The sequence below is a fragment of the Zalophus californianus genome, chromosome 6 (genome assembly GCF_009762305.2).
Source record: "Zalophus californianus isolate mZalCal1 chromosome 6, mZalCal1.pri.v2, whole genome shotgun sequence".
Classification (NCBI taxonomy): Eukaryota; Metazoa; Chordata; class Mammalia; order Carnivora; family Otariidae; genus Zalophus; species Zalophus californianus.
Window position 1 is genome coordinate 35,327,339 of NC_045600.1, and position 25,743 is coordinate 35,353,081.

Consider the following 25,743-nt stretch of genomic DNA (forward strand, 5'->3'; position numbering starts at 1 on the left):
GTTTTTACGATCACTATGCTCTCACCCTAGTGGAGGAGGTCAGCAGAAATTTTACCCGTTTAAATTAAAATTGGGATGAGGGGTTGGAGGAGGGCAGACACAGTCACACAGGGTTACAGGCAAGCCAGATGGCAGAGAGAGAGAATTCTAGCAACACTCTCGAGTGTTCTGGAGACAGCGACTTCAAGAATAGATGGGAGTTTGAAAGCAGACCCCGATCAAGGCCTTCCGACCCGGGGTGAGCCCAAGTGAGGACCAACTCTGGGAGGCCCGACCCGGCTCCAGCAGGGGAGAAGTGATGAGACCCGAAAGCCGAGTTTGGTAGAGGTGGGCCGGGTGGGAGCTCACCTCAACTCCCGCATTCAGAACGCCCGCACCGTTTCCCCGGGCTCGCGGGTCCTGCACACGGGGGTTGGGAGGGCCCGGGTTCCAGCCCCGGCGGCGCACCCTCGGGCCGGGGAGGGCGCCCGCCTCGCCCCCGCCCGGCCCCCGCCGTGGGGTCGCCGCGCTCCGGCGCGCGCTCCCCGCCCCCTCTCCCGGGACGCGGGCGGGCGGGCTGGCGGCGACGGCGGCGCAGGGGAAGGGGCGGGCGGGGGCCGCCGGCGCTCTCTCCTCCCACCCGCGCTCCCGCCGCGCCGCGCTCCCCGGCCCCGAGCGAGCTGGCCGGCCCGGCTTCCTCCTCGCAGCCCGCGGCGTCCCCCCGGCGGAGGCGCGCCGCGATGGCAGCGGCCGAGCGGGGCTGAGCCCGCCGCCCGCCCGCAGCCCCCAGGCCCGCGCGGGCCCCAGCCATGGCGAAGCAGTACGATGTGCTGTTCCGGCTGCTGCTGATCGGGGACTCCGGGGTGGGCAAGACCTGCCTGCTGTGCCGCTTCACCGACAACGAGTTCCACTCCTCGCACATCTCCACCATCGGTAAGGGGCGGTGGCCGGAGGGGCACCCCACCCTCCCCACCGCCACAGCTGGCCCGCGTCGTCCCCCCCCCCCCCCCCCCGCCACCTCACCCCCGGCCCCCGGCCCCTGCCCCAGCCCGGGAGAACTGCCCGCCTCTCCGGCTGGAGGCGTTGGCGCGGGAGGCCAGGACCAGGGGAGAAATCCCGGTGAGGGGCCGCCGCCTAGGGACTTGAGCCGCGGGTCCTGGAGGTGGGGGCGTCCCTGCTGTGGTCCCTGATTAGGGATAGGTTCTCCGGCCTCGCACTGGGGGAGCATGCCCATCGGAGCCGAGACCACCGGGGCGAGTGTAGGCCTGGGTACCCCGAGCTGGGGCAGCGAGAATCCTAGCCACCCAAATGACTTCCCCACACCCCCAGGTGGAGAGGGGGAGGGGAAGTAAAGCCTGTGCTCTGGAAGAGGGGTTCAGGGTGGGGAGCCGCGTCACTGAGGCACTGGGTACGCTCAGTTCAGGGGTGACCCAGTGTGGAGCCAGGAGGGGGAAGACAGGAGGAAGGGAGGGGCCAAAGGGACTGAGTTTCCAGAGCACAGTTGTGAAGGTAAGCCACAAGGTGGGACACCTGGAGGAGGGCAGAGACTCGGTGAGCGTGTTTGCATGGGAAAGGGACACTTATTAACCAGCTCCAGAAAAACAGCTGGCAAAAGGTTCGTTTTGAAGGAAGCTGAGGAGGATGGGGAAGGTCAGGCCTTACTGTCCACGCCTTGGGTCAGATGGCTGATAGGACCCACCTTCCAGTAAATCGCTTTGAGCTGGCAATGCTGGAGCCTGTGCTTTAGAGGGACAAGATCTCGTGGCTTCCCAGACTGGACTGTGATGCCATCTCTTGTTCTGGGAGGGCGTGGGTGGCCCCCCTCTGAGGGGGGGTTCTCCCCCTTGAGCCCTGAGGGGCCTCCTCCTCTGGGAGGCCTGAGCTGAGGGAATTCCACCACATCTAACAGCTTCCCCTACTGTTGCCCTGGAGGAGCCTCAGCACCGCCCAGGTTCCCCCCACCCCACCGCCCCCAGCACTCAGCTCCCACTCGAGGCTTCCACCCTCCCTCCCAACGCACTTTCCCTGCCAAGAGAGAAGAGGGAGCAGGTAGAGCCAGGAGGGACAGAGACCCGTGGTTAAGAGGCAGTCTGTGTGGTCACATAGACCTGGAGACCTCACTTTGGGACAGTGTGACCTTGAATACCACTTAAGCTTTGGAGCTTGCGTTTCTCATCTGTAGAATGGGAATAATAACAGTACTTACCTTGTGAGGTTCTGTAAGGATTAAATGAGATTATGTTTGTAAAAGCACTTAACACAAAGTTGGACACGTGTGAAGCTGGATAAACACTAGTTATTACTGTTGCCATTGTCTTTGAGTTCCCAGGGTCTCATTCTCTCTTTGCTTCATTATCTTCAAGGGACTTAAGGTGAGAGAACAGACACATCCATTCATACAGGCTACGAGGAGTTCTGGAGCTCAGGCTGGGCCGCTGCCTGGTCGTGGGCTATCTCTCTGGGAGGGATGGGCAGGGGACCGGAAGCCAAGGGAGGACTGCATGCCTCTCGCGAAGGCTCAGGGAAGAGGAGGCATTGGGGAAAGGCCTGGGAGCGAGCAGGGGAGGGGCTGAGGAACCAGATGGCATATGGGGACAGGTTGCTGGCTTGGGGACGAAGGGCAGCAGGTTAGCACTTAAGGAAACTTTCAGTGGCTATTTTATGGACGGGCTTGGCGCCAGGAACTGCTGAGGTATCACAGAGGGCTGTGGGCTGCTGCTGGTCCCCAGACTTTGGCTGATGAGCAGTTGTTTGCACCCTGGTGTTCTGCCCACATTTCAAGTCCAAGGAGTGACCTAGGTTTTTTCCCTGGAGCACTTTATTCATCCACCTCATTTCAGAGGCTCTTGGGCTCCTGCTCAGTGTTGTTAGGGGAGCTAGCCTCCCCTAGGAAATGTGTCTCCCTCTCCCACAGACGAATGAGGGAAGCGATGTTTCTGAAATCCCAAGATGGCCCTTCTGAGGCTTGTGTTTTCCTTAAGTCCCATGCCCTCAAATTGCTAACCACCAGCCCTTCTCCTTTTGTCTCTTCCACCTCTTCTCCCTTTTTGGACACCTCCTTCCTGCCAAAGGGGCAAATGTGCAGTTTCCCCTCACAGGTCACAGGGACGTCCTCAGGGTCCCCCTGGGGCCGACCACTTTAGAGGTGGTGAGTCAGCGAACTGAGTGGGGGTCTCTCAGTAGCACACTCCCCAGCCCATCCCCTCAACGCCCTTGGTGTATTGACCTAAAACCTGAGCAAGGGCTTCCTCTGCTTCTGATGGTTGGGTCCACCTTTTCCCAGGACGCAGAGGACTGTTTAGGAGTTTGGGTTCCATGGGAAAGAAAGAAACCTGTCTTTCTTCCCACTGGCCTTTTCAAATCTGCCCACTGGGCTTCTTGACTGCATTCTATTCGACACTACCTAAGGCACTTGTGATTCTACCTGGTCTTGGGCATGTTTTTCAGTAAGAACTACGACGTAGGGACAGAGCTGGATGGTCAAGGAAAGCTTTCCCTGCAGGGTTCCAGAGAGTGTCCCACAGAGTTGGAAAGGGCAGCCAGAAGGCAAATCAAGGAGCCAAGAAAATGGGTACTACCAATTCATAGTCATTAATTTATCCATTCAGAAAAAAATGCACAGGTGCTGTAGCTGGGCTCAGGGCTGAGACCTGGAGACTGCAAGATGAATAAGACACGTCGTCACCTCTCTCAAGCTGCTCCATGTCTCAGACACATTCTTTTACCATGCTGGACACTGATCTAGGCACCTTTCTCCGGAGTGACTTTGGTGAAATGGGGAAAACAAGGCATTTCACTAGTTATTGCCAAGACGGAGTTCAGATCCTTGGATCATGTTGATGTGACCCAGGCTGGCACCTTTGTGACTTACTGTTGATGCCCTTTAGTCTAAGAGCCCGTGACGTTCCGGAGAAGGGCCTGCCAGGAGCAGTGAGGAGACCTCCCAGGTCGGCTGAGGCACTGACTGCCCCTCTTGTTTTTAGTCCGCAGGTAGAGAGGTGGCCGTGGGCTGGATCTGTGCCACGCGGCTGTGCCGACCCGGACAGGGGTCGTGTGCAGGTGGGCAGCCCGTGCCTTAATGGCCTTTGCTGCCTCCTCACCTGTTAAGCTAATTAATTAAGGATTCACTACAAAGCACTGTGCCAGGCATTTTAGCAACCTATTCAGGCCACCTTTTCCTGCACACAGGCAAAAAGAGCTAAGGCCACAACAAGATCTGGAAGCACTTGGTGAAGCACTCCTCACGTGTGGGGGATCAATCCGGATCATTGTTACTGTTCCGGAGCTCTTGGGGGGCGTTACCAGCAGCTAGATAAGGATGTCCGGGTGCAGGAGGCAGCCAGTGACTGGGGAGGGGACCGAGAGTGCTGTTGCTGTGACAAAAGGCTAGAGGAGGCCAGCCAAGAGGAGGCCCCGCTGACTAGAAGTGGCAGGGAAGGCTCTAGAAGGAAGGGAGGCTGAGCGGAGGCCTCGCAGTGTGGGCTGCTTTTCCGTTCCTGGAGGGGAAGGAGCAGATGGGATAACAGGAGCAGAGATGACAGAGGTGGGAATCCAGGGGGCGTTCCTGGGATTCTGGGCAGTCTGGCTAGAACAGAAGGGAGTTTTTAGGGGAAGAGTGAGAACATTCCTCTGTTTCTCTCTCTCTGTCTCCCAGACTCTACTTTAAGGGCATGAGGGTGAAACCAAATCTTAGTCCTCTTCGTTTTCATCGTCCTGGTATGAGGCCAGGCTCGAGCTTCATACATGTTGTTGAATTAATGGATGAACGAGGGCAGAGGACATTGAGGGCCTGGCTAAGGAGGTGGGCCTTGGGCCTCCGCAGTGGAATAGAAGGTTCCTGGGCCGGGGAATGACATGGTGACAGCGGCACTTAGGGTCCTGGCTGGGAGTGGGGGTTAAGACCCTCAGCGGGGAGACAGGTCAAGGGCTGCGGTAGCAGCTCAGTTCTTCTCTCTGCCATACACCCCTCCTGTGGCCGCCACACCAAACTCCACAGCGGCCCCAATTCTCCTTTCCCTCCGGAAGTGGAGAGCCGTTCGAACCAGTCAAGCTGGCAACTTCTGAAAGGGCCTCATGTGTCCTGGGCTGCCTGCCCTGGCAGGGAGACTGTGTCCCAGCCTACTGGACATCTACGTGCAGGGGGCCTTTGGTTCCCTTTCTGCACGGTGGCCAGGAATGTCATGTGAGCCACTCACGAAGCTGAAGGAACACCATCCTTGCTCTTCCTGGAGTACATGTGTCACATGGCCTCCAGACCTTCTTGTTTTAGAGGCCACCTGGGTTCCAAGGTGGCTGCCTGGTGATTTTCTGGTTTGACCGGTTGAACCACCGCTGTAGCTTCAGGGCTGCTTCCTTGGGCTGGCTTTGCTGCTGCCGGATCCCCTTTCTCCGGAAAGTTCAGTCTGAGCTAGCTTGGGCTGCCTGGGGCTAGGGCCTCGGGTGACTGAGGGGCAGGGCCAGAGCCAGGGAAGGCCCCAGGGGCATGGATCCACCTGCTTGGGCACTGGGCGCTGCCCCCCTGCAGCTTGGGGAGCTGTGCACGCTGCGGGCCCAGGGGCGCCTCACTGCAGGAAGGGGAGAAGCCATGGGGAGAATGGAAAGAGAGCAGACTTGCAGGAGATCCCCCATGGCCTTACCGGGCTCTGCCACCCTCAGACGCTTATTAACAGCTCTTTCCTTAGTCTCCACATCTGTAAACTGAAGAGAGTAACAGACTCTTTCTTAAAGGTCCTTGTGAAGATTACAGAGGCTAATGGAGCGCTTGGCCGAGCCCTCAAATGAAATGGTAGCCGCTGTGATTCTATTACTATGACCATTCTTGTTCTTATTATTTGTTATTCCTAGCTCATAAGAAAGTTGTAGAGATTAATATACTGTCAGTAACACGTTTTGAGACCAATCACTCATGCATCCAGGGATTTGGGCACTATTTACTGAACACCCCCTGCGCTAGGTGCCTGTGAGGAGCCGGGGACCAGCGGTGGACCGACAGGAGTCAGGGCACCAGCTCCCCTCCGGGGGTCACAGGAGTAGACTGCGGGTTTCATGTCCGATTCCGTGCCAGGTCCCCACCCTTGCCCGAGCGGTGCGAGGCTCTGGGACGGGAGGGTGAGGTGGGGAGGAGCGGGGAGGAGGGGGGAGACAGGTGGCCTGGGAGGATAGGACAGGGGGCGCTGTCTGGTGTCACCCTGCCTCAGGCCCCCGTTTGGCACACCCCGCGCCCCAAGGATGTGATCCTTGAGAACAGCTCTGAAACCCTCAGACGCTTTTATTTCAGCTGCTCTGCACACCCGTACCACCTTCCTGGCCTTCCCGGCTCCCCACAGCCGCCCCCCCGCCCCCCGCCCCCCGGGCTTGGAGGGCCCAGATGCCTGCCCCTTCCCCACTCCCATTCTCCTCCTGTTCTCCTCCCATCCTCCCCCGCTCCCCAGACATCTTGGTGATGAGCTTTATAGCACAAAAGTCGATATTTGGCCATTACCCTTCTACCCTGATTGCCAGTTCTTCTCAGAGGGCCTTCTTCTGTAATCTAATATTTGTGCCCGTTTCCTTGTAAAACTGCCAATTTTCTGCACAGGCGTGTGACCTCTCCTTGGCTCTCCTGCCTGGGCAGTGTGCTTTGTCGGGGGCCATGGAGCTTCCTGGACATTTTCATTCCTCCCACTGAGGAAGAGAGGATTGATCATCAGCCTGGTTTTATAACAGGGGAAACAAAGGCCCCAAGAACACTGATGGCTCACATCTTGCATGCAAGTGGCCCAAACTTGAACCACTTCCTCTGCAGTTTCTCCAGACCAGCTTGGGGCATGCCCTTGCTCATCCCAGAAGACCCTTCCACAGGCTGCCAAGCAAACTTCTCTCCAGTGCACCAAGGGCTCTGGGACGGAGGGACATTTGTGCCTCTGCTGTCGGCCAAGTCTGCCTCCTTGACATGACCCACTGGGGAACTGTCAGGGGCTAGGATTGGGGAGTCTGGCTGGGGGACCTTGGAGGGTGAGATCTGAGTGTTGCCCTCCCATATTACTATTTTGAGAACATATTTACTGAGAACTCAGTGACGGGGCCCCGTAATCTGTAGAGAAGGCTGACAGTTGGCTTCAAAATGTGGGTCATCCCCCGATCACTCTCAAAAGTTTTTCTCACTGATCTTTTCTCCTGGGATGTACTGACTTCATTCATTCACTCATTTATTCTCTCACTCACCCACACATCCATTTTTTCTTTCCTTTATTCCATTTTATTGAATAATATGTATTATTATATCCGCCTTCTGCCAGGCAATGGGAAAGTGAAATGAGTAAGAGGCTATTTTGCCCTCTGGGAGCTCATAGTGCAGACAGTTGGGAAGTCAGGCATCCAAACAGACAAGCAGAGCAGTATGCAAAAGCAACGTCAGGACGCTTGGGAATCACAGAGAGGTGATAAACTCCTCCTGGGTTGGTTGGTGAAGGCTTCACAGAAGAAGTGGCATTGGGGTGGTTCCTCAGGGGGCAAAGGGTGGGGGAGGAGGTGCTGTGGAGAACACCTATAATTTGGGGCTTCTACCCTTCTGCCTGGCTGGGCCAGTTGGTAGTGGCGGGCCATGGTCGTACCAGCTTTTGTTCAACTAGATCTTTGCTAAGAGTTAGCTTTGTTGGCTCTGTGTGAAGGCAGACACATCTGGAGGCCCTGCCCCCTACAAGACGCTTGCTCCTGAGGCTCCCAACCCCAGTCTTTTTCTCTGGGGACCTTCTACTGCCTGTCAACGTGGCCCTGCCTAGGAAGAGGCTCAGGAGGAGGGCGGAAGGGTGAGTGGTCCGTAGCTTGGCAGGTCTTGGCTGCCTCGGTGGTGCCCACTGACCACTCAGGAGCAGGCTCAGGGAGGCAAGGCCCAGGTCAGGGGTCTGCCAGAGGGGAGCAGGCCAGGGTTAGCTGGAGTACATGGCATGTGTCCCAGAGGCCCTGTGTAGGTTTGTGCACGTGGCAGTGGGAAGGGAACTGGCTTGCCCTGAGTACCTACTCAGTGTACCTACTATGTGCATAGAACAGATGTGCTTTACATATATGAGCCATTCAATATAGAGATCCCATCATAAAGTGGGGAGCAAGGAGTCCCCAAGTTGGCCCCAAGTTTGAGAAGTTTCTTGGTACATTCTTCAGGTTAGATCCTCCAAACAAGTGTATGTGTATGTGTATATGTATATGTATATATGTAGGTGTATGTGTATATGTATATGTATGTGTACATGTAGGTGTAGGTGTACATGTAGGTGTATGTGTGTATGTAGGTGTATGTGTACATGTAGGTGTATGTGTACATATATATGTAGGTGTATATGTACATGTAGGTGTATGTATATACGTAGGTGTATGTGTACATGTAGGTGTATGTGTATGTGTAGGTGTATGTGTAGGTGTAGGTGTGTAAGTATGTGTATTTGTATGTGTACATGTAGGTGTATGTGTATATGTAGGTGTATGTGTAGGTTTATATGTATGTGTATATGTATGTGTATTTGTATGTGTATATGTATGTGTATGTGTATATGTATATGTAGGTGTATATGTATGTGTATGTGTAGGTGTATATGTAGGTGTATATGTATATGTAGGTGTAGGTGTGTATGTGTATATGTAGGTGTAGGTGTATATGTATATGTAGGTGTATGTGTATATGTATGTGCATTTGTATGTGTATATACAGGTATATGTGTATATGTAGGTATATGTGTATATGTAGGCGTAGGTGTATATGTATGTTTATGTGTGTATATGTGTGTGTGCGTGCACACACATGTGCACACATGAGGCTGGATCCCTCTGAGATCCCAGAGAAGGGAAGGGTCTTGCTGTGCTTCTCCCCCCGCCCCAGGCTTTATAACAAAGGAAAGAGTAATGTGAATCCCTCTTCCTTTTCTGAGGAACTTCAATTTTGACTGAAATATGTTCCTGCCTGAGGGATATTTGCTGTTTTTCCTGCCTGGGGCCCTTGTCTCTCAGATCTTTGTGATAGCACCTTCTTGTCACTCAGGTCTCAGCTCAGATGTCACCTACTTTAAAAGGTCTTCGCTGACCAGCCAATCTAAAGCAGCTTTCACATGGATCTCCTCAGTCTCTATTCCATTATTCTGCTTTTGCCCCTTAACATCACTCTGAAAGTATTGATTAATTTGCTTATTATCTGTCCTCCCTACTAGAATGGAAGCTCTCTGAAGACAAGGATCTTTCTGTATTCTTCATGGCTGTGCCTTCTAGTACCTAGCTCAGTTCCTGGCACATCGTAGGCATTCAATAACAGCGTGTTTGAATGAAGGCATAAATGAATGAATGAATGCACGCATGCATTTTCCTCGAGGACTTTTGCTCTTCCCGAGGGCAGCTGCAGCTAGTACTGGTGTCTTGGAACTCAGAGACAACGAGAAACTCACTATGCTACCTGTGTGTTTGGGACTGAGAAGAGGGGGAGAATTCTGCAAAGGGCAAGCAGTTTCCAGTAGCGTCTAGCTCTTCTGCTCAGATACATGTCCTATGGGGAAGCTCAGACATAGCAGGCAGCCAGAAAGCATGAGCGGGGTACTCTTTGATGAATGCAGAGATGAGGGGGCCGGGGCTTAGACTAAGGTCAGTATTGCCTGTCGCTCGGAGTCACTGGGGGTGTTAGACAATTCCCATCAGCTCAGCCTGGCTGCTGGAGTGACTTCCAGGACCACTCCACTGCCAGGGGCTCTGGAGTGGGAAGCACCTAGGGCTCAGGCACTGGGGACAAGCATTCCTTCCAGCCTCATGGGACTCCGTGTTCGACTGGAAAATCCTTCTCCGTGATAATAGCCCCTGGGTTTCTGGGCCCTGGGTTTCCAAAGACTGGCCCTTCAAGATTTTATTGCAGGTGGTAATCTCTAGAGTTGTCCTGGTCCCCATGTCACCTCTGATCACATTGAGAGAGAGAGAGTGTGTGTGTGTGCATGCTTTTGTTTGCATCTTAAAAAAGAAAGGAGGGTTAGAGTATCACTCTGAAATCTGCAGTCTTTCTTGTGGGTGGCATCCAAATCAGAGCCACTGACTCAGGGTCCTGGAGGTTAAAACACGGCCTTGGAGCTCGAGGATCAGGATTCTGTCTGCCAAACACCAGGGCTGCTGCTTTTACTGCTGCCTCTCACCCCTCCCAGAGCGAGCGGGTGCAAATGCTGACTAATGCATTTGCTGAGAGAACCTGGTGCCTCTTCTCCCCAGAGCGAGGCCAGTGTGAGGGACAGTCAGTCTGCAAGTGGCTAAGAGGAGGGAGTCAGGTGGCAGCGTGCAGCCCAGCAGAGAGTGAGGCGGTTGTCCCCGGACGGAAGGAAGAGGAACACAGCAAGTAGCAGGTTTGGGGCAACGACGCTCTCCCCTCTCCGCGCCTACGTGGTAGGAGGGACTTTGGTGTGCCGGGAGCCTTTGTCTTGAATCTTCTCATGAGATTTGTCTCTTAGCTCACCTTCTGTATTGTTCTTGTCTCCCTTCCTCCCCTCATCTGGCCCTCAGTTAGGGGGATGATGGTGTCATTGGTCTCTTGGTGTTACGGGTTTTCTCCCCTGCCGAGGGAAGTGGGTTTTGAAATGGGGATCACTCTGATGCCTTGTTTGGGGTGGCATCTCCCCACAGGGTCTGCCTTTCCCCAAAGCTTGTTTTGGGGTTGCTCAGGGTGACCTCTTTGGAGGTGACCTCCTGCCACAGCCCGCGTGAGCCCCACATGTCCAGCACATGCTGGTTGCCTGCCAGCAAGGGGCAGGGGGCCTTCCTGGGCCCTGGGCTTGGTAACTGGAGCCAGCACAGCTCCAGGGATCAGGTGTCTGCCTTGAGTTTCAGGTGTATTAAGTTGTTCTTGTTGTGGTGTCTCATTGCTAATGAAAAGGCTCGAGTCTCCCTGCTGGTCCTTTGGGCTGTGGTTGATCACAGTGATAACATTTGGCACCCAGAAAGAAACTTATTTCCACTTGAAACATGTAGCATTTGGCAGACAGGCAAGCTGGCACCTGACATTAACCCATTAGGTGCTGGCCTGCCAGTGGGCACACCCGAACGTTGCCAGAACTTTGTAGGAAGGGGGACATCTGGGCTCCACGGTGGGTGGCATTCTCTCTTTTTGTTGGAACACTGTGGCTGAGCGCTGGCCCCTTGTGTCACCTCCCTGCCCTCCTCCCCCTCTTCCCTCCCCAGTGTGAGCCCCTCCTCCTTCCCAGAGCTCTGTCTGTCTGTGCCCCGCACTGTGACCCTGGGCTGCCTGATCTCCTCATCCCCTCAGGAGCTGACAGCTTCTTCAGCTAACATTTCATAAAACTCTGTGTGTCAGGCCCTGTGTCATGGGCTTTGCACCTTCTCCCACAACTGGGATTGTCACTCCCATTTTACAGGTGAAGAAACAGCCAAGAGGGGGTAAGAAGACCCCACGGGCAATGCGTGGGAAAGGCGGGATGGGAAGCGAACTCTGACCACACGGTTGTGTTCTTACCCTCCTCCTCCATGCTCCCCAGGGCTCTCTCTGGAGGCACACGGTGATGGGAAGGGCTGTTCTTTCCCCCTGAATGTGCCCCGTTCCCTTCTTCCCAGTCGTCTCAGCCCCTCACCGCCAGGCTGAGGGCGCGGTAAGGGAGCTGCGGTGTTACCGCCCCCGGTGAGCCATCCCCGCTGTCCTGTGCCTCTGTCCTGCTCCAGCCCCCAGGACCCGCAGGCCAACCTCGGCCCCTCCTCCTGCTCTCTGCCAGCGGCCCCGTCACCGCGCTCCACGCTCTGCTCGCGGCCTCGTGGTCTCCGGGGGTGGCTGCTGGAGAGGCAGAGGCTGTCCGCACCGAGCCAGGAAGAGCCAGAGGCCGCCAGTGCAGCGAGGGCAGCGCGTCCACAGTCCTAGCGGGAGGCACTGGCGCTGAGGAGCTTTCCTTGCCGATGCCTGTGAGGCGTTCATGTGGCAGGACGCGCGTCCCTGCACCCGGGCCACGGGCGCCCACCCTCCTCGTGCTCTGGGCCCGGCGCTCTGCTGGGTTGGAGGCAGAGCTTTTCAAAACAAAAAATATGGTCAAATACAAAATATACTCTCTGGCCCTTAGCTACTTTACACCTGGTTGGGGCTAGAAGACAAAAACTAGGAGGCAGCAACAAGCAGGGAATTTGGGGGTGTTTCCCTCCCAGCCCCAAAGTTGAAACCCCTTGCCCGCCGGCCTTGGTGCAGCTGGGCAGACACAGGCTGTGGATCTTCAGGCAATCCTGAGGTGCCTTCGGGCTTCCCTAGGGAAGGCAGGTGTGCTCTGAGGATACCCAGGGGCTGGAAGGTGGAGTCTGTGCCAGGATCCAGCGCCCCCAGCCCCCACTCTGGCCACCGTGTTCTGTCTTTCGGCATCTGTGCTTCTCTGCACGTCTGCCTCATGTTCTTCTTGTTACCAGCTGACCAATCCCCTCAGCACCGTCTGGAGGGGGTTGGTCTGATCGGCTTAGCTAGATCCCCTTGCCCATGTTGGCCAGGTCCCCTTGGGGGTCCCCAGCAAGCCCACTGATGGACCAGCCTTCTGTGGTCAGATATCCACCTCTGGTCCAGTTAGGAGCTGCTTTGCCACAGAGAACACACTGTACCCAGCCCTGCTTCCCTGAGCAGCTTTGCGCCCGGCAGTTGCAGCCGGAAGAGACACCATGACTGGCACATCCAAGGTGCTGAGAAAAATGGTGAGCGGCCCACTGTGCTTTCAGTACTTGGTTGGCAGAGGGCCCCCTCTTCCTGACTTTCTCCGCCAGGGCCCCCCGTGTCCTCAGGAATGTCTGCTGGAGCGGTGTGGAGGCGGTGAGGCTGTTTCTTCACACCACAGTGTTCCCTGTGCCTGGGGACAGTGATGTGGCTCTCTGCAGGGTGATGCATCCGGGCTGAGTGCAATCATGACCTGTCTCAGAGAGCCAGGGGTCCCCTGAAACTAGCCTATGGTGGGCTTGCTCCCCCAGTGCCCAGGGCCTCGCTTCTAGATGCCTTATCAGAGCAGAACAGGTATGGGGCATGCCAGGGCAAGACAGGAAAGGCGGTAAGATTCCGCAGCCGCTGGTCGAGGGAGCGGCACCCACATGGCTGTCAGGAGGCCAGTCCTCCTCTGGTTCTGGCTCAGCCACTGGGTGTGGGAGCAGGAGGGAGTTGCCTGGCCTCCCTGTGCCTCCAGTGGTTATCACCACTCTTCCCTGCTTCACAGGGCTGGCACGAGGACTGAGGCCTCTGGATTCCTTAGCTGAGGGGTGCGAGGCAAGTATAATTAAGAGGATCATAGATTGGGTGTGGTTCTGCCTCGAGATGGGCTGGACAGTGCTTCTCAAACTAGTCTGGGTGGACCTGGAGAGTGGCTTTTCTGACACGCTCCCTGATGATGTTGATGCCACCGGTCCCTGGACCAGCAAGGGCGTTCGGGTAACCCTTTCCACATCCAAGGTTCTCTGGGTTGGTTTGCCTGGCCGCTCGCTGGGAAGCGGTTATTCAGCAGAGGGAAGGTAGGAAGGAGAGGAGAGCTTCCTACTGTGCACAGGTGCTTCACATCCATGGCCTAATCCACATCACACAACAGCCCCAAGGAGGCCAGTGGTATTCTCATTCCACAGGAAGAAAACTGAGGCTCAGAGAAGTTGAAAGTTGCCCAAAGTCACACAGCAAGTGCCAGAATCTGGATTCAGACCCAGGTCTTTCTGATTCCAAGGCTGACGGATAGCTCTTTCACTATATCATAGCTCAAACTTTCTTCTAAAAATCCCCTGCCACCCTGTTAAAAATATAGGTCTCTGGCCCTTGCCCTCAGATTCTGATTCAGTGGGTCTAGGCCAGTCAAGGTAGCAGCATTTAAAAAACAATCAGCCCAGGGGATTCTAAAGCTGAGCACCTGCAAAGCACGCTGGGAGAATGGCGGGAGAATGGGAGCGCGCCCATGCCGCCTCAGCTGGCACTTCCGGTGCAAAGCTTCAGCCCACATCTCAAACTGCAGCATGCATTAGAATCACCTGGAGAGCTTGTTAAAATGCAGATTCCCGGGCCCCGCCCCCAGAGTTTCTGATTCCATCGGTCTGAGGTGGGACTCAAGAATTTGCATTTCTACCAATCCCCGGCTGATGTTGATGCTGCAGGTCGGGGGACCACACTTTGAGAACCACTTTCTAGAAGCTGCATCTTAACACAGTCCCCGAGTGGTCTGCGTGCACTTTGGCGTTTGAGGAGGGCTACCCTGGAGGAGCCGGAGGGAGAACACACAGGGGTTGGAGGTGGGGGGAGAGTATCTCTCCTCCTCAGCAGAAAGGGGCCGGACCGTTAGGACGAGCACCCAGAGGGGGCTGATGAGGAGCTGAGAGCTGAGGCTTGAGAAGGATAGAGGTCTCTTCCCCAAGGAAGGTGGAGAGAACAGAGGCCCACTCTGAGGAAGTGAGGTGGGCCTCAGGACCGGCTTCATCAGGCCGCGTTCGGCTCACCCCTGGAGCGTGGAGAAGGAGCCCTGTTGAGTGAGTGGCCCTGAGGAGGGGGGCGCACGAGGGCTGAGGCCTTCAGCGAGGCGACGGTGGCTGTGGGGAGGGGTATGGGCACTCCCTTATAAACGGGGAACCAGCAGCTACAAGGGCCCCACTGCGGTGAGAACGCAGGAGTCTGTGGGCGACCATCCAGGCCAGCATCTTGACTGACCTGCAGTGCTCAACAGCAGGAGAAGACTAACAGCCACGCAGATGGAGGGGCCACGGGTGGGCAAAGGCATGGTGGGCTATGGACTGGTAGGTGGACACAGTGGGAGATCCAGGCTATGGGACCAGGGAGGGTAGAAAGAATAGAGTCCACTAGAAGATCACTGGGCTGTTCATCTTTTTTTTATTAGAGAAAAGTGGGGGCGCCTGGGTGGCTCAGTCGTTATGCGTCTGCCTTCGGCTCAGCTCATACATAATCTTGGGGTCCTGGGATCGAGCCCTGCATCGGGCTCCCTGCTCCATGGGGAGTCTGGTTCTCCCTCTGCCTCTGCTGCCTCCACTGCTTGTGTGCGCTCTCTCTCTCTCTGTCAAATAAATAAATAAAATCTTAAAAAAAAAAAGGTGGGTGGGAGAAAGAAAATCCCTCAAAAGGCCTAGACTTACCCTGTTTCTTGCTTCGTACCTGTGAATAGCCAAAATGGAAGCACTTTCTTCAAGCTCCACAGATTTTACTGGGTGGTCAGTCAGGAAGACCTAAGTTGTGAGAGGATGGGTGTGGGGGTGCTGTGGGCCCCCCAAATCCCTCAGCCTCAGTCCCTGGCCACACCGGTAAGAAGTGAGGGAAGCAGGAGAAGGAATCCAAGCCCAGCGCTCACTCCCAGGGTAGCTGCCTCTTCTAACACCTGCTTACATTCTCCGGTGGAGTCCCCTAGTGCTGGGAGCTCCTCCCTGGCTGAGCCTCAGGACCTACAGAGAAATCAGCATAGATAAGTCTCCGCGTCTCATTAATACACAGCTCTCATTGCCCTGAGAAGCAGTGCTGGGGGTCGCACGGGCTCTGGGACCTAACAGGCCTGTGTTCGAATCTCTGCCGCCTGCTGTGCTGACCTTGGGTTAGTTATCTTACCTCTCTGGGCCTTTGTCTCCTTCCCACTCAGCTCTGTAAGGTCAGGGATCCTATGTCCTTTCTACCACTCTGCACCTAGTCCTGTGCAGGGCACATAGTAAGTTCCCATAGAAGTGTATGGAATAAAGGGAAGGTAGAACCTTCTGTCTCCCTCCCTGCCACCTTGTGACCCCTCTGCATAAGGCACTGTCCTGGACCAGGCCTGCTGGACTAGTATGATAATGAGCTAGGTTGATTGTAAGATGAACCAAATTGCTGGTTCTCACTGTCCATGAAAGAACAAGAATTTCCTGATTCCCTTCTATGCCGGGGAGGGCAAGAAGCAAATTCTTGACAACTGTCTGTCTGAGGAGAGGGTGAGCACGCCCCTGCCCCCACCAAGGCCCGGTGCTCCTCACCCTCGCTTTCTCAGCACACTCAGAAGAATGGTGGCCAGACATTGCCCATTTGGAAGAGTGCAGCTCAACAGCCATGAGTCAGCTCGGGCAGGCGGAAAATGATTCCTGTCTGACCACCCTGGTCCAGTTTGGGTTGCCCGTTCGGAATCTTTCTCTCCCCTCCGGTTAAACGATGGTTGGTCCTGACGGGGAGAGGGAAGAGCCTGAATTGGATCCGTCTGTATTTGTGGAAGCCAGAGAAGGGGAGAAGCACCCCCAGTGGTGAAGAACTAATGCTGAGGGGGACAGTGGGGTGGTGGGGACTCTGGTACCTGGGGGGGGCCCTTTGGGGCTGGGCCGTGCAGCCTGGTGACTACGTCCATCTGGAACTCTGCCTTGACTGTGTTCTCCACCTGAAAACGGGTTAATGCTGCCCATTCCTGACCTGTTTCCAGGGAGTACACTGAGACTTAAGCTTAATTAAGCTACTCGATAGAGCTCCTGCCTCACTGGGCACAGTGCCCGGGCACAGTTGGAGCTGGGAAGAGGCGTGGTGATGAAAATGTCTCCTCTCCTCTCTGTCATCACTCAGATTCAAGCTTGCCTGCTGCAGCTGCTGCTGACTCGTCCTGCAAGTTTCCCCAAATACGTTTCTGCCTTGGGCCGCTTTACCAAATGCCTTATGTTTCCTGGGTCTTGCGGCAGCTGAGTTCCTTGAGCCTTGGGCCCATGAGCCTGAGAAGCCTGTCTGTCCTCCCCTCTCTCCCCCAGCAGCATGCTGCGTCACTGCCTGGTCCTCCGGTCGCTGGTCGTCACTTACAAGCACCCACAACAGACCAGGACTGTACTAGGGTATAGTGGTAACTGGCAGTCAACGGAGTGTCTCCCAGGTCCTGGGCCCTGTATCTCATCTGGTCTTCTTATCCACCCTCTGAAATGATTGGTGATTTCCCCATTTTGCGGATGAGGAAGTGGAGGCTCAGAGAAGCAAGGTGCCCGAAGTCATAGCTATGACCAAAGTGGCAAGAGTCAGGATTCAAGCTCAGGCCTGGCTTCAAAGCCCATCTCCTTCTAAATAAAGGAGTACAGTGCCTCCTCCAGTAAGTGGGGGCTAGTTAACAGCAGAGCCACCAGGCCTTCTTGGTGGGCCTCTGCTAGGGTCCCTGCGCCTTCCCCACATTCACGACAGCACCACATCCCCTCCTGGTTATTAATAAGGCAGAGAAAGAGAAAAAAAAAAAAGACAAAACAGGCCAACTAGGTAGGTTGCTATTCCTAGGGGTTTGAGTTCCAGGGGGAGATAAATAAATACCCGCAGTTCCCTCCAGAAGTGTAAATAGGAAGACCTCACACTGAGGAGAGGGAGACACATCTGGGGGTTGAGTGAGGCAGTAGATGGAGTGGATTCCCCCGTACTCACTCTGCCCTCCTCCTGTACCCGCTCCCCCTCCCACCCCTGCCCTTTACTGGCGGCAACTCTCAGGCCAAGGAGGAAGGGAAGCCCCCTTCAAAGCCCCAGATACTTCCTTAGGGTCAATCTTTGGCTCAAGAAGGCCTTTACCTCATGCCATCTTTCTGCCATATTAAGCCATAGGGAATCCCTTCCAGTACGAGCGCCCTGGGCCTTTACTATTCAGTCTCAGCGGTACTGTTCCTAACCTCCTTGCTGTCTTCCTTTCCCCAGGCGTGGATTTTAAGATGAAGACCATAGAGGTAGATGGCATCAAAGTACGAATACAGATTTGGTGAGTCGGGGAGGAGGAGAGACATGGGGCTGCTCCCCTGGCCACCACTGCCATGTGTGAAAATCCCGAGGCTGCATCTGGGATAACAGGCCGCCTCTTCTACCGAGAGAAGCAGATGTCTCAAAGCCCACCTCATGCTCCTATGAGCCTTAATCTCTTTTTCTTAGGAAACTGCATGGGATTGGCCACAAGTCACCCAAAGGCAGGAATTAGAAGGAATTGGCAAACTAACGAGTGTGGGTTTGTTTTAGGATGAGACTTTGCCCCTGGGCCATGCCACAGTGCATGGGAGGGAGAGTTACACCCCACACTGAGGATGGACCCTGGGGAGAGATCCCCAGGACGGCATGGTACACTTCCCACCAGTAGCCACAAGGGGCCGCTGTGGCTCTCTAGCCTGAGGTTTCTGCAAGCGCAGCCTTCGCCAGCCTTTGGAGCTGCTTCCAGTTTGGAGAATGCTATGGGCGTTGCCTTGAGAGGCCCCAGAGGCCCCACAGGGACGGGAGGTGGAGCAGTCCAACCTGTCTGAACACAATGGCCCAATTCTAAAGAGAGTTGCCCAAGGCCCAGTTTTGTTTGGGGCTCCTGGCCCTGATAGAGTTGACAAGGCCCCCGTAAGCCCTGTCAGCACCAGATAATCAGGCCTCTCTCCTGCAGAGTCGGGTATGTTCAGACCCCTTTGGGGATCAAAGCTCCTGATTTTTCACACTGTAGCTCCCCAGTCTTTCCTGCAAGGGCACAGGGTCTCCCAGCTCCTGTTCACCCCTTCCCCTCCGGCTCCATGGTCCCTGCTCTTCTGATGGCCTGGCTTTCTACGGCAGGGACACAGCGGGGCAGGAGAGATATCAGACCATCACAAAGCAGTACTACCGACGGGCCCAGGTGAGCCACCATTTTCAGGGTTGGAGGTGGGACGCTGGCATCCACACTTCCAGCTCTGGGCGTTTGAGATATTTGTGCCACCAACTCCCAGAATAGGGCCCTCGGAGTGCCTGCTGGGGAGGGCCGCCATCACGCACTCATCAGTTACTCTCTGAGCACACACCGCAGGCAAGTCCCCCAGCCTCATCCCCACCCTCCACCCTGGGCCAAAGACCCCAGTCCGAAGATTTGGTGCCTTCCTACCTCAGAGAGTTCTGTGATAGGCCTAGGGCACAATAGCTTTGGGGGTATGAGAGAGAAGGAGAAGTTTCTGGGTGCCGAAGGATCCTCATTATGCTAAGCAGGGAGAAGGGAGAGTGGGACCCAGCATTTAAGGTACCACACGTGCTTCTGGACCCATGCCTGTACACTGTCTCTGTGTGCAACTACCTCCCCCATCTCTCGCTCCTTCTCTCCCTCGCAGGGAATATTTTTAGTCTACGACATTAGCAGCGAGCGCTCTTACCAGCACATCATGAAGTGGGTCAGTGATGTGGATGAGGTAGGAGATGCTGCCTCACCGTTGGGGGTGGGGGAAGGGTGCCTCAGAGGGGAAGGCGAAGTGAGGGCCAGATGGGAAGGGCCGAAGCTCTCGGGGTTGGTGAGCAAACACTCCCAGGAGACCTTGCCTTTCCCAGCCCTGGATGAAGACCTGTGGGTGAGTAAGACATGGGGAAGAAGCCCAAGCTGCCACGCCATCCATGCCCTGCGCCCAGCCAGGCCTCCATGGCTGCTGCTTCCTTGGAAATAAGTTAGGTCAGAACCTACCCTGTGACCATTGTCCTTCCTGAAATCTCAGGAGCAGGAGGAATCGTGAGACTGGGGTTCTAGTCCTGGCTCTGGAGCCTTGGGCAAGCCATATGAATTTGCGGAGTCCCCAGTTTTTCACCTGTAGAATGAGGGGGTGGACTTAAGTGCAACGTCCTTGCCAGTTCAGATACCAGCTATCTAACCCCAGGAAGTACCAGGAATAGCCAGAGTGTCTCCCACCCTAAGCTGTCCCGTGACAGCCCTCTGGGCCCCCTGGGGTTAGCCTCGCGCCTGCACCCAGTCAGCCTGCTCTGTCCCTAGGGCTCTGGATCTTGGTGCTGGTGTGGAGGCCAGAAGCCTCTATGGTGGAGGCCGGCGGGGGGGGGGGGGGGGAAACACAGCACTCACTGGTGGTTCTGCCTGTCCTCTGTCCCCAGTATGCACCAGAAGGTGTCCAGAAGATTCTTATAGGGAATAAGGCTGATGAAGAGCAGAAGCGGCAGGTGGGAAGGGAGCAAGGGCAGCAGGTAAGTGGAGCAAGCTGGCCTTGCCCGTCGCTCACGTCTCCTGCGGCCAGGGCCAGTCCTGAGAGCTGGGAGCCAGGATTCTGTCCCCGTCCTCAGGCACCCTGCACCTCCCACAGTTCCCCGAGGCTCCGGGCCAGTTGCCATCCTTGAGAGTTTGCTTTCTGTCCTTTGGGACAGTGATTTGGGGCCCATCCTAAAACAAAGACCTCTCGGGCAGCCCCTCTCCCAACTCTAAGGGCCCCAGAGAAGGATTATCCTCTGCTAAAGAGGTCATTCCAGTGTTCATGGGGAGGAAGGGCTCCGAGTCGCTGGCTTCCCCAGCAGCATCCTGGCACGGCTGCTATCTACAGGTACCCCACCCCTGTCCTGATACTGGGAAGGGGTAGGGAGGAAAAGCTCACGGTCGGAGAAGCCACGGAGAAGGGAGGGTAGCAAGGTGGTGCCGAGGGACCCAGCCCTCCCAGAGGCCAGAAGGATGGATACCATGGAGACGGGAGTCATCCACCCACTCTGAGGGCCTCGAGAGCTTTTTTCTCCCTCTTTCTGTCCATAGCGCTTAAAATAAAATGGATTTTTTGGTATACAAAAATAATGCAGGATCACTGAAAAATCTGAAAGTAGAGGCAAACCCTACTAGAATAAACCCTCCTAGAATAGTATTTATCGAGCACTGTATGGATGGCCGGCACTAAGCAAATGCTTTGAGACGCATGACCTCTTTCAGTCATTCCGTGACTTTGGTTGATAGACACCCTCATCCCCCTTTAACAGATGGCAGCGCCGGGCTTAGAGTCTGTGACTTGTCCAAGGTCGTCCGGCTGCTGAGTGGCGGCACTGGCCTCTTAAGACTGGGTCTCTTTGACCCCAAAGCCCGGGTTTGTCATTAATTCCACATCCTGCACAAGATTGGGGGATCTTTGCCTCCCAATGTATGTGTGTGCGCCGGGAGGTGGCTGGGGGTGTGGGTGGGGCTTTGTGGAGTGTCCTCTCATTCTCGGCTGGCCTGTGTCTTGGAAGGAGCTCCCGCCTGGTCTGAGAAGTGACAGCTCAGCACGGGCCGTGAGGGCTGTGGCACAAGTGTGTGCCAGATGCTGTGGGCACCTCCCTTCCCTCACTGACTCCCTTTCAGGAATGTTCTTTTCTTGCAGCTAGCTAAGGAGTATGGCATGGACTTCTATGAAACAAGTGCCTGCACCAACCTCAACATTAAAGAGGTGAGAGCCCCGAAGCCCCGCAGCCCTGCCTCTGTGGCCCAGTCCCGAGGAGTAGCACAGAGCGGGGAGGCGGCGGGTCAGAGGACGAGCCCCCCCCCCGCCCCCCGGGGCAGCCACCGGGCTGCAGGGGGAAGAGGAGGCAGCACCCCACTCACCCGCCGCCCTTGGTTTCCCAGTCTTTCACGCGGCTGACGGAGCTGGTGCTGCAGGCCCACAGGAAGGAGCTGGATGGTCTCCGGACACGCGCCAGCAACGAGTTGGCATTGGCCGAGCTGGAGGAGGAAGAGGGCAAACCTGAGGGCCCAGTGAACTCTTCGAAAGCCTGCTGGTGCTGAGGGTCCTGCGTGGAGCACCCACCGATCCCCCTCCCCTCGGGAGGCCTGTGGCAGACAGGGAGTCCAGGCTTTGCCCTGCTTCTCCTCTCACTCGGGTGACCCTGTGGAATACCAGTAGCTGCTACTCCCCTGCCTGGCCCTGAGAGCAGCCCCGCTGTCATCTCAGAACAGCCTCTGCCCCCGCCCTCCAGCCTGGAGGGGCTCCCTCCTGCCTGTTTGCCCGCCACAGGCCTGCCACGAGCCCCCCCGGTATGCTGCGGGCGCGGTCTCACCGCCCCAGGCGCCCGGACAGTGGCCCCGTCTGGAGTGAGGCCACTCCAAGGTTCCTTCTTTCTCAGTGCATCCTGTCTCCTCGCTGCTTTTCCTCTCTTCCTCCCACCTCTCTTTCTCGTCCCCTTCCCCCTTCCAGTGTGTTCTGTATCAAAGCCCCTCACACCTCTTTCCCTCACCGTACTGCTGTGTGGCTGCCGGGGCAGCTTCTTCCTTTCCTTTCTTCCTAACCCTGTCCAAGGGAATGGACTCAGGCTCATGGGGATGTTCCACACGCTTCTTCTGGGAGAACCCCCCACCCTGCTTTGTGAAGGGGCCAAAGCCTACGGGGTGCTTCTTCCTATCTTCCCCACCCCACCGCCCCTTCCCGTGCTGTGGGCCTGCCTCACCAGTGATCGGGGAAAATGGAACATCAAGGTAGGAAGGAAACACCAAACTGGTGGTTCTCAAGACTGGGGCTGTCCCACCTTTCCCTGCCTGCCCCCCAAGTCCCCCCCTCCCAGCTTTGGCCTTGCTTGGCCGCCTGCCCACCTGCTTCTTGCGGAAAGTGAGCTCAGAAGCAGGTGCTTCAGAAAAGAAAAAAAAAATGTCGAGAGGAGGCAGGGATAAAGGTCACCTCCATTCTCTACCTCCCGTGCAGTGTGTACACAATTTCTCTCCACCTGGGCTCCTGAGTTTAAAGATGTGTACCAAGGCCTCAGGGCACTGCAGGAAAGGCAAGGAAGGAAAGAGGGGGCGAGGCCAGTGATGTTGATGCTGACGAGCCAACCACACACCCCAGAAAGGGGAGTGTTTGGACATAAAGTACTAGCCCCTGTATATCAGGTGAAAGTGAGGGAGAGGAGGCCAGAGGGGAATATGGCAGCAACTTCCATTTCTGTGTAAGAAGGGCGTTTCCCCACGACCCCTCGGCACGTGAGAGGTGATGTAACCACTGAACCCAGCCTTCCGTGCTCAAGGTTTTCCTGAGACTCAAAGTCTGTGGGAGAAGGGCAGGGGCTTCCTGGGGAGAGAGAAGGAAGGCCCCGGGTAGAAATGCTTGGTGCTGTTCTCTTCAGCCTTCTAGACAAAGTGCTCATCTTGCCCCTCTAGCTCCCTGAAGAGGAGCCACCTGCACTGTGGCTGCAGGGGGAGGGAAGTGGACTCCTTCCTCCAGAGCTCTTTGTTCAGGAAGAAGTTTCTTTAACCCCACATGGCCCAAAGGTGGCTTGAAGGAGGCGCTTTAAAGAAGGGGCAAGTCAGTGACGGGCCCTGGTGGGTTTCTTCCCCACCTTCCCAGGGTTGGAGGCTCCTTCTTAAGCTACATATTAGCTGCATCACATGGCTCGGGCTGGAGCTAAAACAAGGACTTGAGCACTGAACGTTCACCGACGAAGGGCCGAAGTCCAGGGCCCACGTGTGTGAAGGATTAAGAGCCCTGCTTCCTTATTCCTCAAAAAAAAAAAAAAAAAAAAAAAAAAGGTGGGGAAGAAATCACCAAGCCTTTCCTCCTGACTCTTAGAGTAGGAGAGGGTAGCTCAGGATGTAGGACCAGGGATAGGCTAACATAGTGGAAGGAAGAGGAGGGCAGGGATAGTTATAAATTGTTAGCTGATGAGAAACTTAGATAGCAGACTCTTTTGGATGAAGTCATGATATGGCTGGGATGCTTCCTTGAGGACTGACTCCTCGGGTGTCAAGACACAGCATCACACCAGGGGTGGGGCGACGGTAACGCCAGCCCTCGGGGTGCCGGCAGCCAGGGGCTTCAGAGAGCAGATGTTTTGCTGGGCACTGGCTCCAACCTGTGGACCCATATCGCAGTGTTCCCTGAAGGTCAGGCAGAACATGTGTCTTTCTCTTCCAGCCCCCTCGGGACAGAGGGACTAATTTTTACTATACCTAGGGGTTCTGGAAGGGAAAACACAGAGTGGAGATTTTATGAACCAATGAGCCCCATCCACCAGGGCCACAGCTGGGGAGAGGTATGGGAGCAGCAGGGTTGGAGCTTTAGGGTCAGCTACGCCCACCGGGTATCGGAGTCAGCCTCTCACCCCTAAACTTCTCCAGTCCGGGAGGTGGCCTGGGATCTGGCCTTAGGCCCAGACTGTTGAGCAGGCGCTCCTGCCTGTTTACTCCTCACCACCTCTGCACCTGCTGTCTTGAGACTCAGCACAGCCCCAGGCATTCCACATGCTCCCAGGCCCCCACCATCTCCCTGTGATGGGTGAACTTCGTGTACCGTGTCTTGGGTCCAATATATGAATTGTGAGCAGGGTTCATCTATTTTAAACACAGATGTTTACAAAATAAAAAATATTTCAAACCACAGGTGTGGCTGCCTATATGAGCTCCCAGGAGGAGTTCTCACTTGGACCTTGACAGTTAAGGAGGGAGGGAGAGGCAGTGCTGGGAGAGGAGGCTCCAAAACCTTATAAAGCAACAGCAGAAGGATGACAATGGAAGCAGCAAAGCATCATCCTCCTTACTGTACCTTTCCCAACACCACCTGCAGGGGAGCCCCAGCAAAGCCCCCAGTGCTCTGCGGTGGGCCTACAAGTGCAGGAAGAAGCCTGTGTCGCTGGGAGAATGCTGAATACCTATGTCTGAGGGAGTCTGTAAAGCCAAGAAGGTTGTCCTCTATGTGGGATGGAACAGGAACAGGTCTCCCTGAAGTCATGAGGAGGGATTAAATCTTTCAGAAGTTTGTCCTAGCCCCGTGATCAGGTACTCCAGGGAAGCAAGGCAGACTGTAATCTCAGGGGCCTGGGGGATGCCAAATACTATACTTTGGGGCACAGAGTTGATGGAAGAGGCAGAAAATGGAAGTCAGGATAAAGGAAGGAGTCAAACAAGATGGGGCAATGGTAGCCTAAGATCTTAACCTGCACTTTACAGTTTATGGAGAACTTGCAATACTTTACCTCTTCCACCCTAACACTCATATCTGTGCGAGATAAGGAGGGTGATTACACAAATTCAGCTGGCAAGGAAATGTGCCTAAGGGCCTCAAGTAACAGTGGCAGGGTCATGGCCAGAAACATCAGAACTGAAATCTCTGGAGGGAAAAGCTTTAGCGTCTGTACTTTTTAAAAAAAATCTCCATAAGCAATTCTCCTTTGTAGCAAGAGTTGAGAACCACCTACCTAGACTTTCTGCCTATTAAGCCAGTGCAGTTTCCAGAACAACTGTCCCTGTGGAAAGCCACGGGAATCCCATACCTGTTAGTGCATGTCCAAAGTAATAAGGTTCTGGAAAGTGGGCTAGTTTGAGGTCAAGTTGGAGACAGAGGTATTTTAAGAGAGCCCATCAGTTTTTTTCAATCGTGAAAGGCGAGAGCCTGCATCACAGAGGGTCCTAAGTTGTTCTTAGAGAAAAGGGATGGTGTGGCCCTGAGGAAGAGGGAACCCCCACTTGGTCCCCCAGCTCAGGAACTTCCATGGTCTTCCTGGACAGAGGCCCCAGAAGGGCAGCCAATAAGAGGTGTCCAGATGCCTGAGAGTCCTGGGGAAGCTCTCGCCATGCAGGTGAGTCTGGCAAGTTCGCGCTGAAGTTCAGCCCACTGTCAGGGCCAAGTTCTTCTGACTCAGTGGCCTGGTAGGGACATTTATTGGCTGTTTCTAGGAACTCTACCCAGTCCAATTGGGGGACACACTTCATTTGCATTTCCCACCACCTCTTTTAATGGCCAAAGATTCTATTCACTCTCAAGTAATGGAGGCTTGTTTTGAGGGAGCGGCCAGTGGGGACATGGGTTCCCACGTGCTATGAACAGCCACAGAACAGGCCACAAAAGACAGAAAAGCTGGGCACTCTCTGGTGAGTAGTTCCTCCATCTTCTCAGCAAATCAGATTTTTCAATACCAGCTGCTCCCAAGCCTTGCTTATTCTTTGTTCTAGAAGACAGTTCCCAGTGGACTCGAACCTGTGAAAACACTCTCTAGTAAACAGTTGCATTGTTATTGAAATAACACCAAAAATCCCCAAGCCAGGTCAAGCCTGATTGCCAGTCTTCCTAATGGAGAAATTCTGCCATTTTTTTTTTTTAAATCGGATTTATTGAGCTGGTGGCGTTTGGAATAATGAAGTGAAGCACTAGGCCTTT

At 55.3% G+C, this 25,743-nt stretch overlaps 1 protein-coding gene and 2 long non-coding RNA genes across 4 annotated transcripts; 1 reads left to right on the forward strand and 2 right to left on the reverse strand.

Annotated features, from left to right (window-relative positions):
- Positions 1 to 607: 607 nt before the first annotated feature.
- RAB15 (RAB15, member RAS oncogene family) lies at positions 608 to 23,985 on the forward strand. 2 transcript variants are annotated; one of them, XM_027569278.2, is made up of 7 exons: positions 608 to 912; positions 17,582 to 17,642; positions 18,464 to 18,524; positions 18,988 to 19,065; positions 19,751 to 19,840; positions 20,989 to 21,054; positions 21,231 to 23,985. In XM_027569278.2, exons 1-7 carry the CDS (start codon positions 789 to 791, stop codon positions 21,387 to 21,389), a joined length of 639 nt encoding a protein of 212 aa, XP_027425079.1. In that variant the 5' UTR covers positions 608 to 788; the 3' UTR covers positions 21,390 to 23,985. The 2 variants fall into 2 exon arrangements, with proteins under 2 accessions (XP_027425079.1, XP_027425080.1); XM_027569279.2 differs by lacking the exon at positions 608 to 912 and adding an exon at positions 10,240 to 10,319.
- Positions 14,952 to 16,086, reverse strand: LOC113908814. Its single transcript, XR_003515597.1, has 3 exons — positions 15,919 to 16,086; positions 15,058 to 15,147; positions 14,952 to 14,978 (listed from the first exon to the last, which is right to left on the reverse strand). It is a non-coding gene; the product is annotated as an uncharacterized LOC113908814 (long non-coding RNA).
- On the reverse strand, positions 19,083 to 21,329 carry LOC113908815. Its single transcript, XR_003515598.1, has 3 exons — positions 21,210 to 21,329; positions 19,332 to 19,452; positions 19,083 to 19,215 (listed from the first exon to the last, which is right to left on the reverse strand). It is a non-coding gene; the product is annotated as an uncharacterized LOC113908815 (long non-coding RNA).
- Positions 23,986 to 25,743: the final 1,758 nt, after the last annotated feature.

Excerpts from the sequence above, each read along its gene's own strand:
- RAB15 (XM_027569278.2), top strand. The coding sequence starts at position 789 with ATGGCGAAGCAGTACGATGTGCTGTTCCGGCTGCTGCTGATCGGGGAC. Across the intron at positions 17,643-18,463 it reads AAAGTACGAATACAGATTTG|GGACACAGCGGGGCAGGAGA; the intron begins GTGAGTCGGGGA and ends TTTCTACGGCAG. Across the intron at positions 18,525-18,987 it reads AGTACTACCGACGGGCCCAG|GGAATATTTTTAGTCTACGA; the intron begins GTGAGCCACCAT and ends TCTCCCTCGCAG.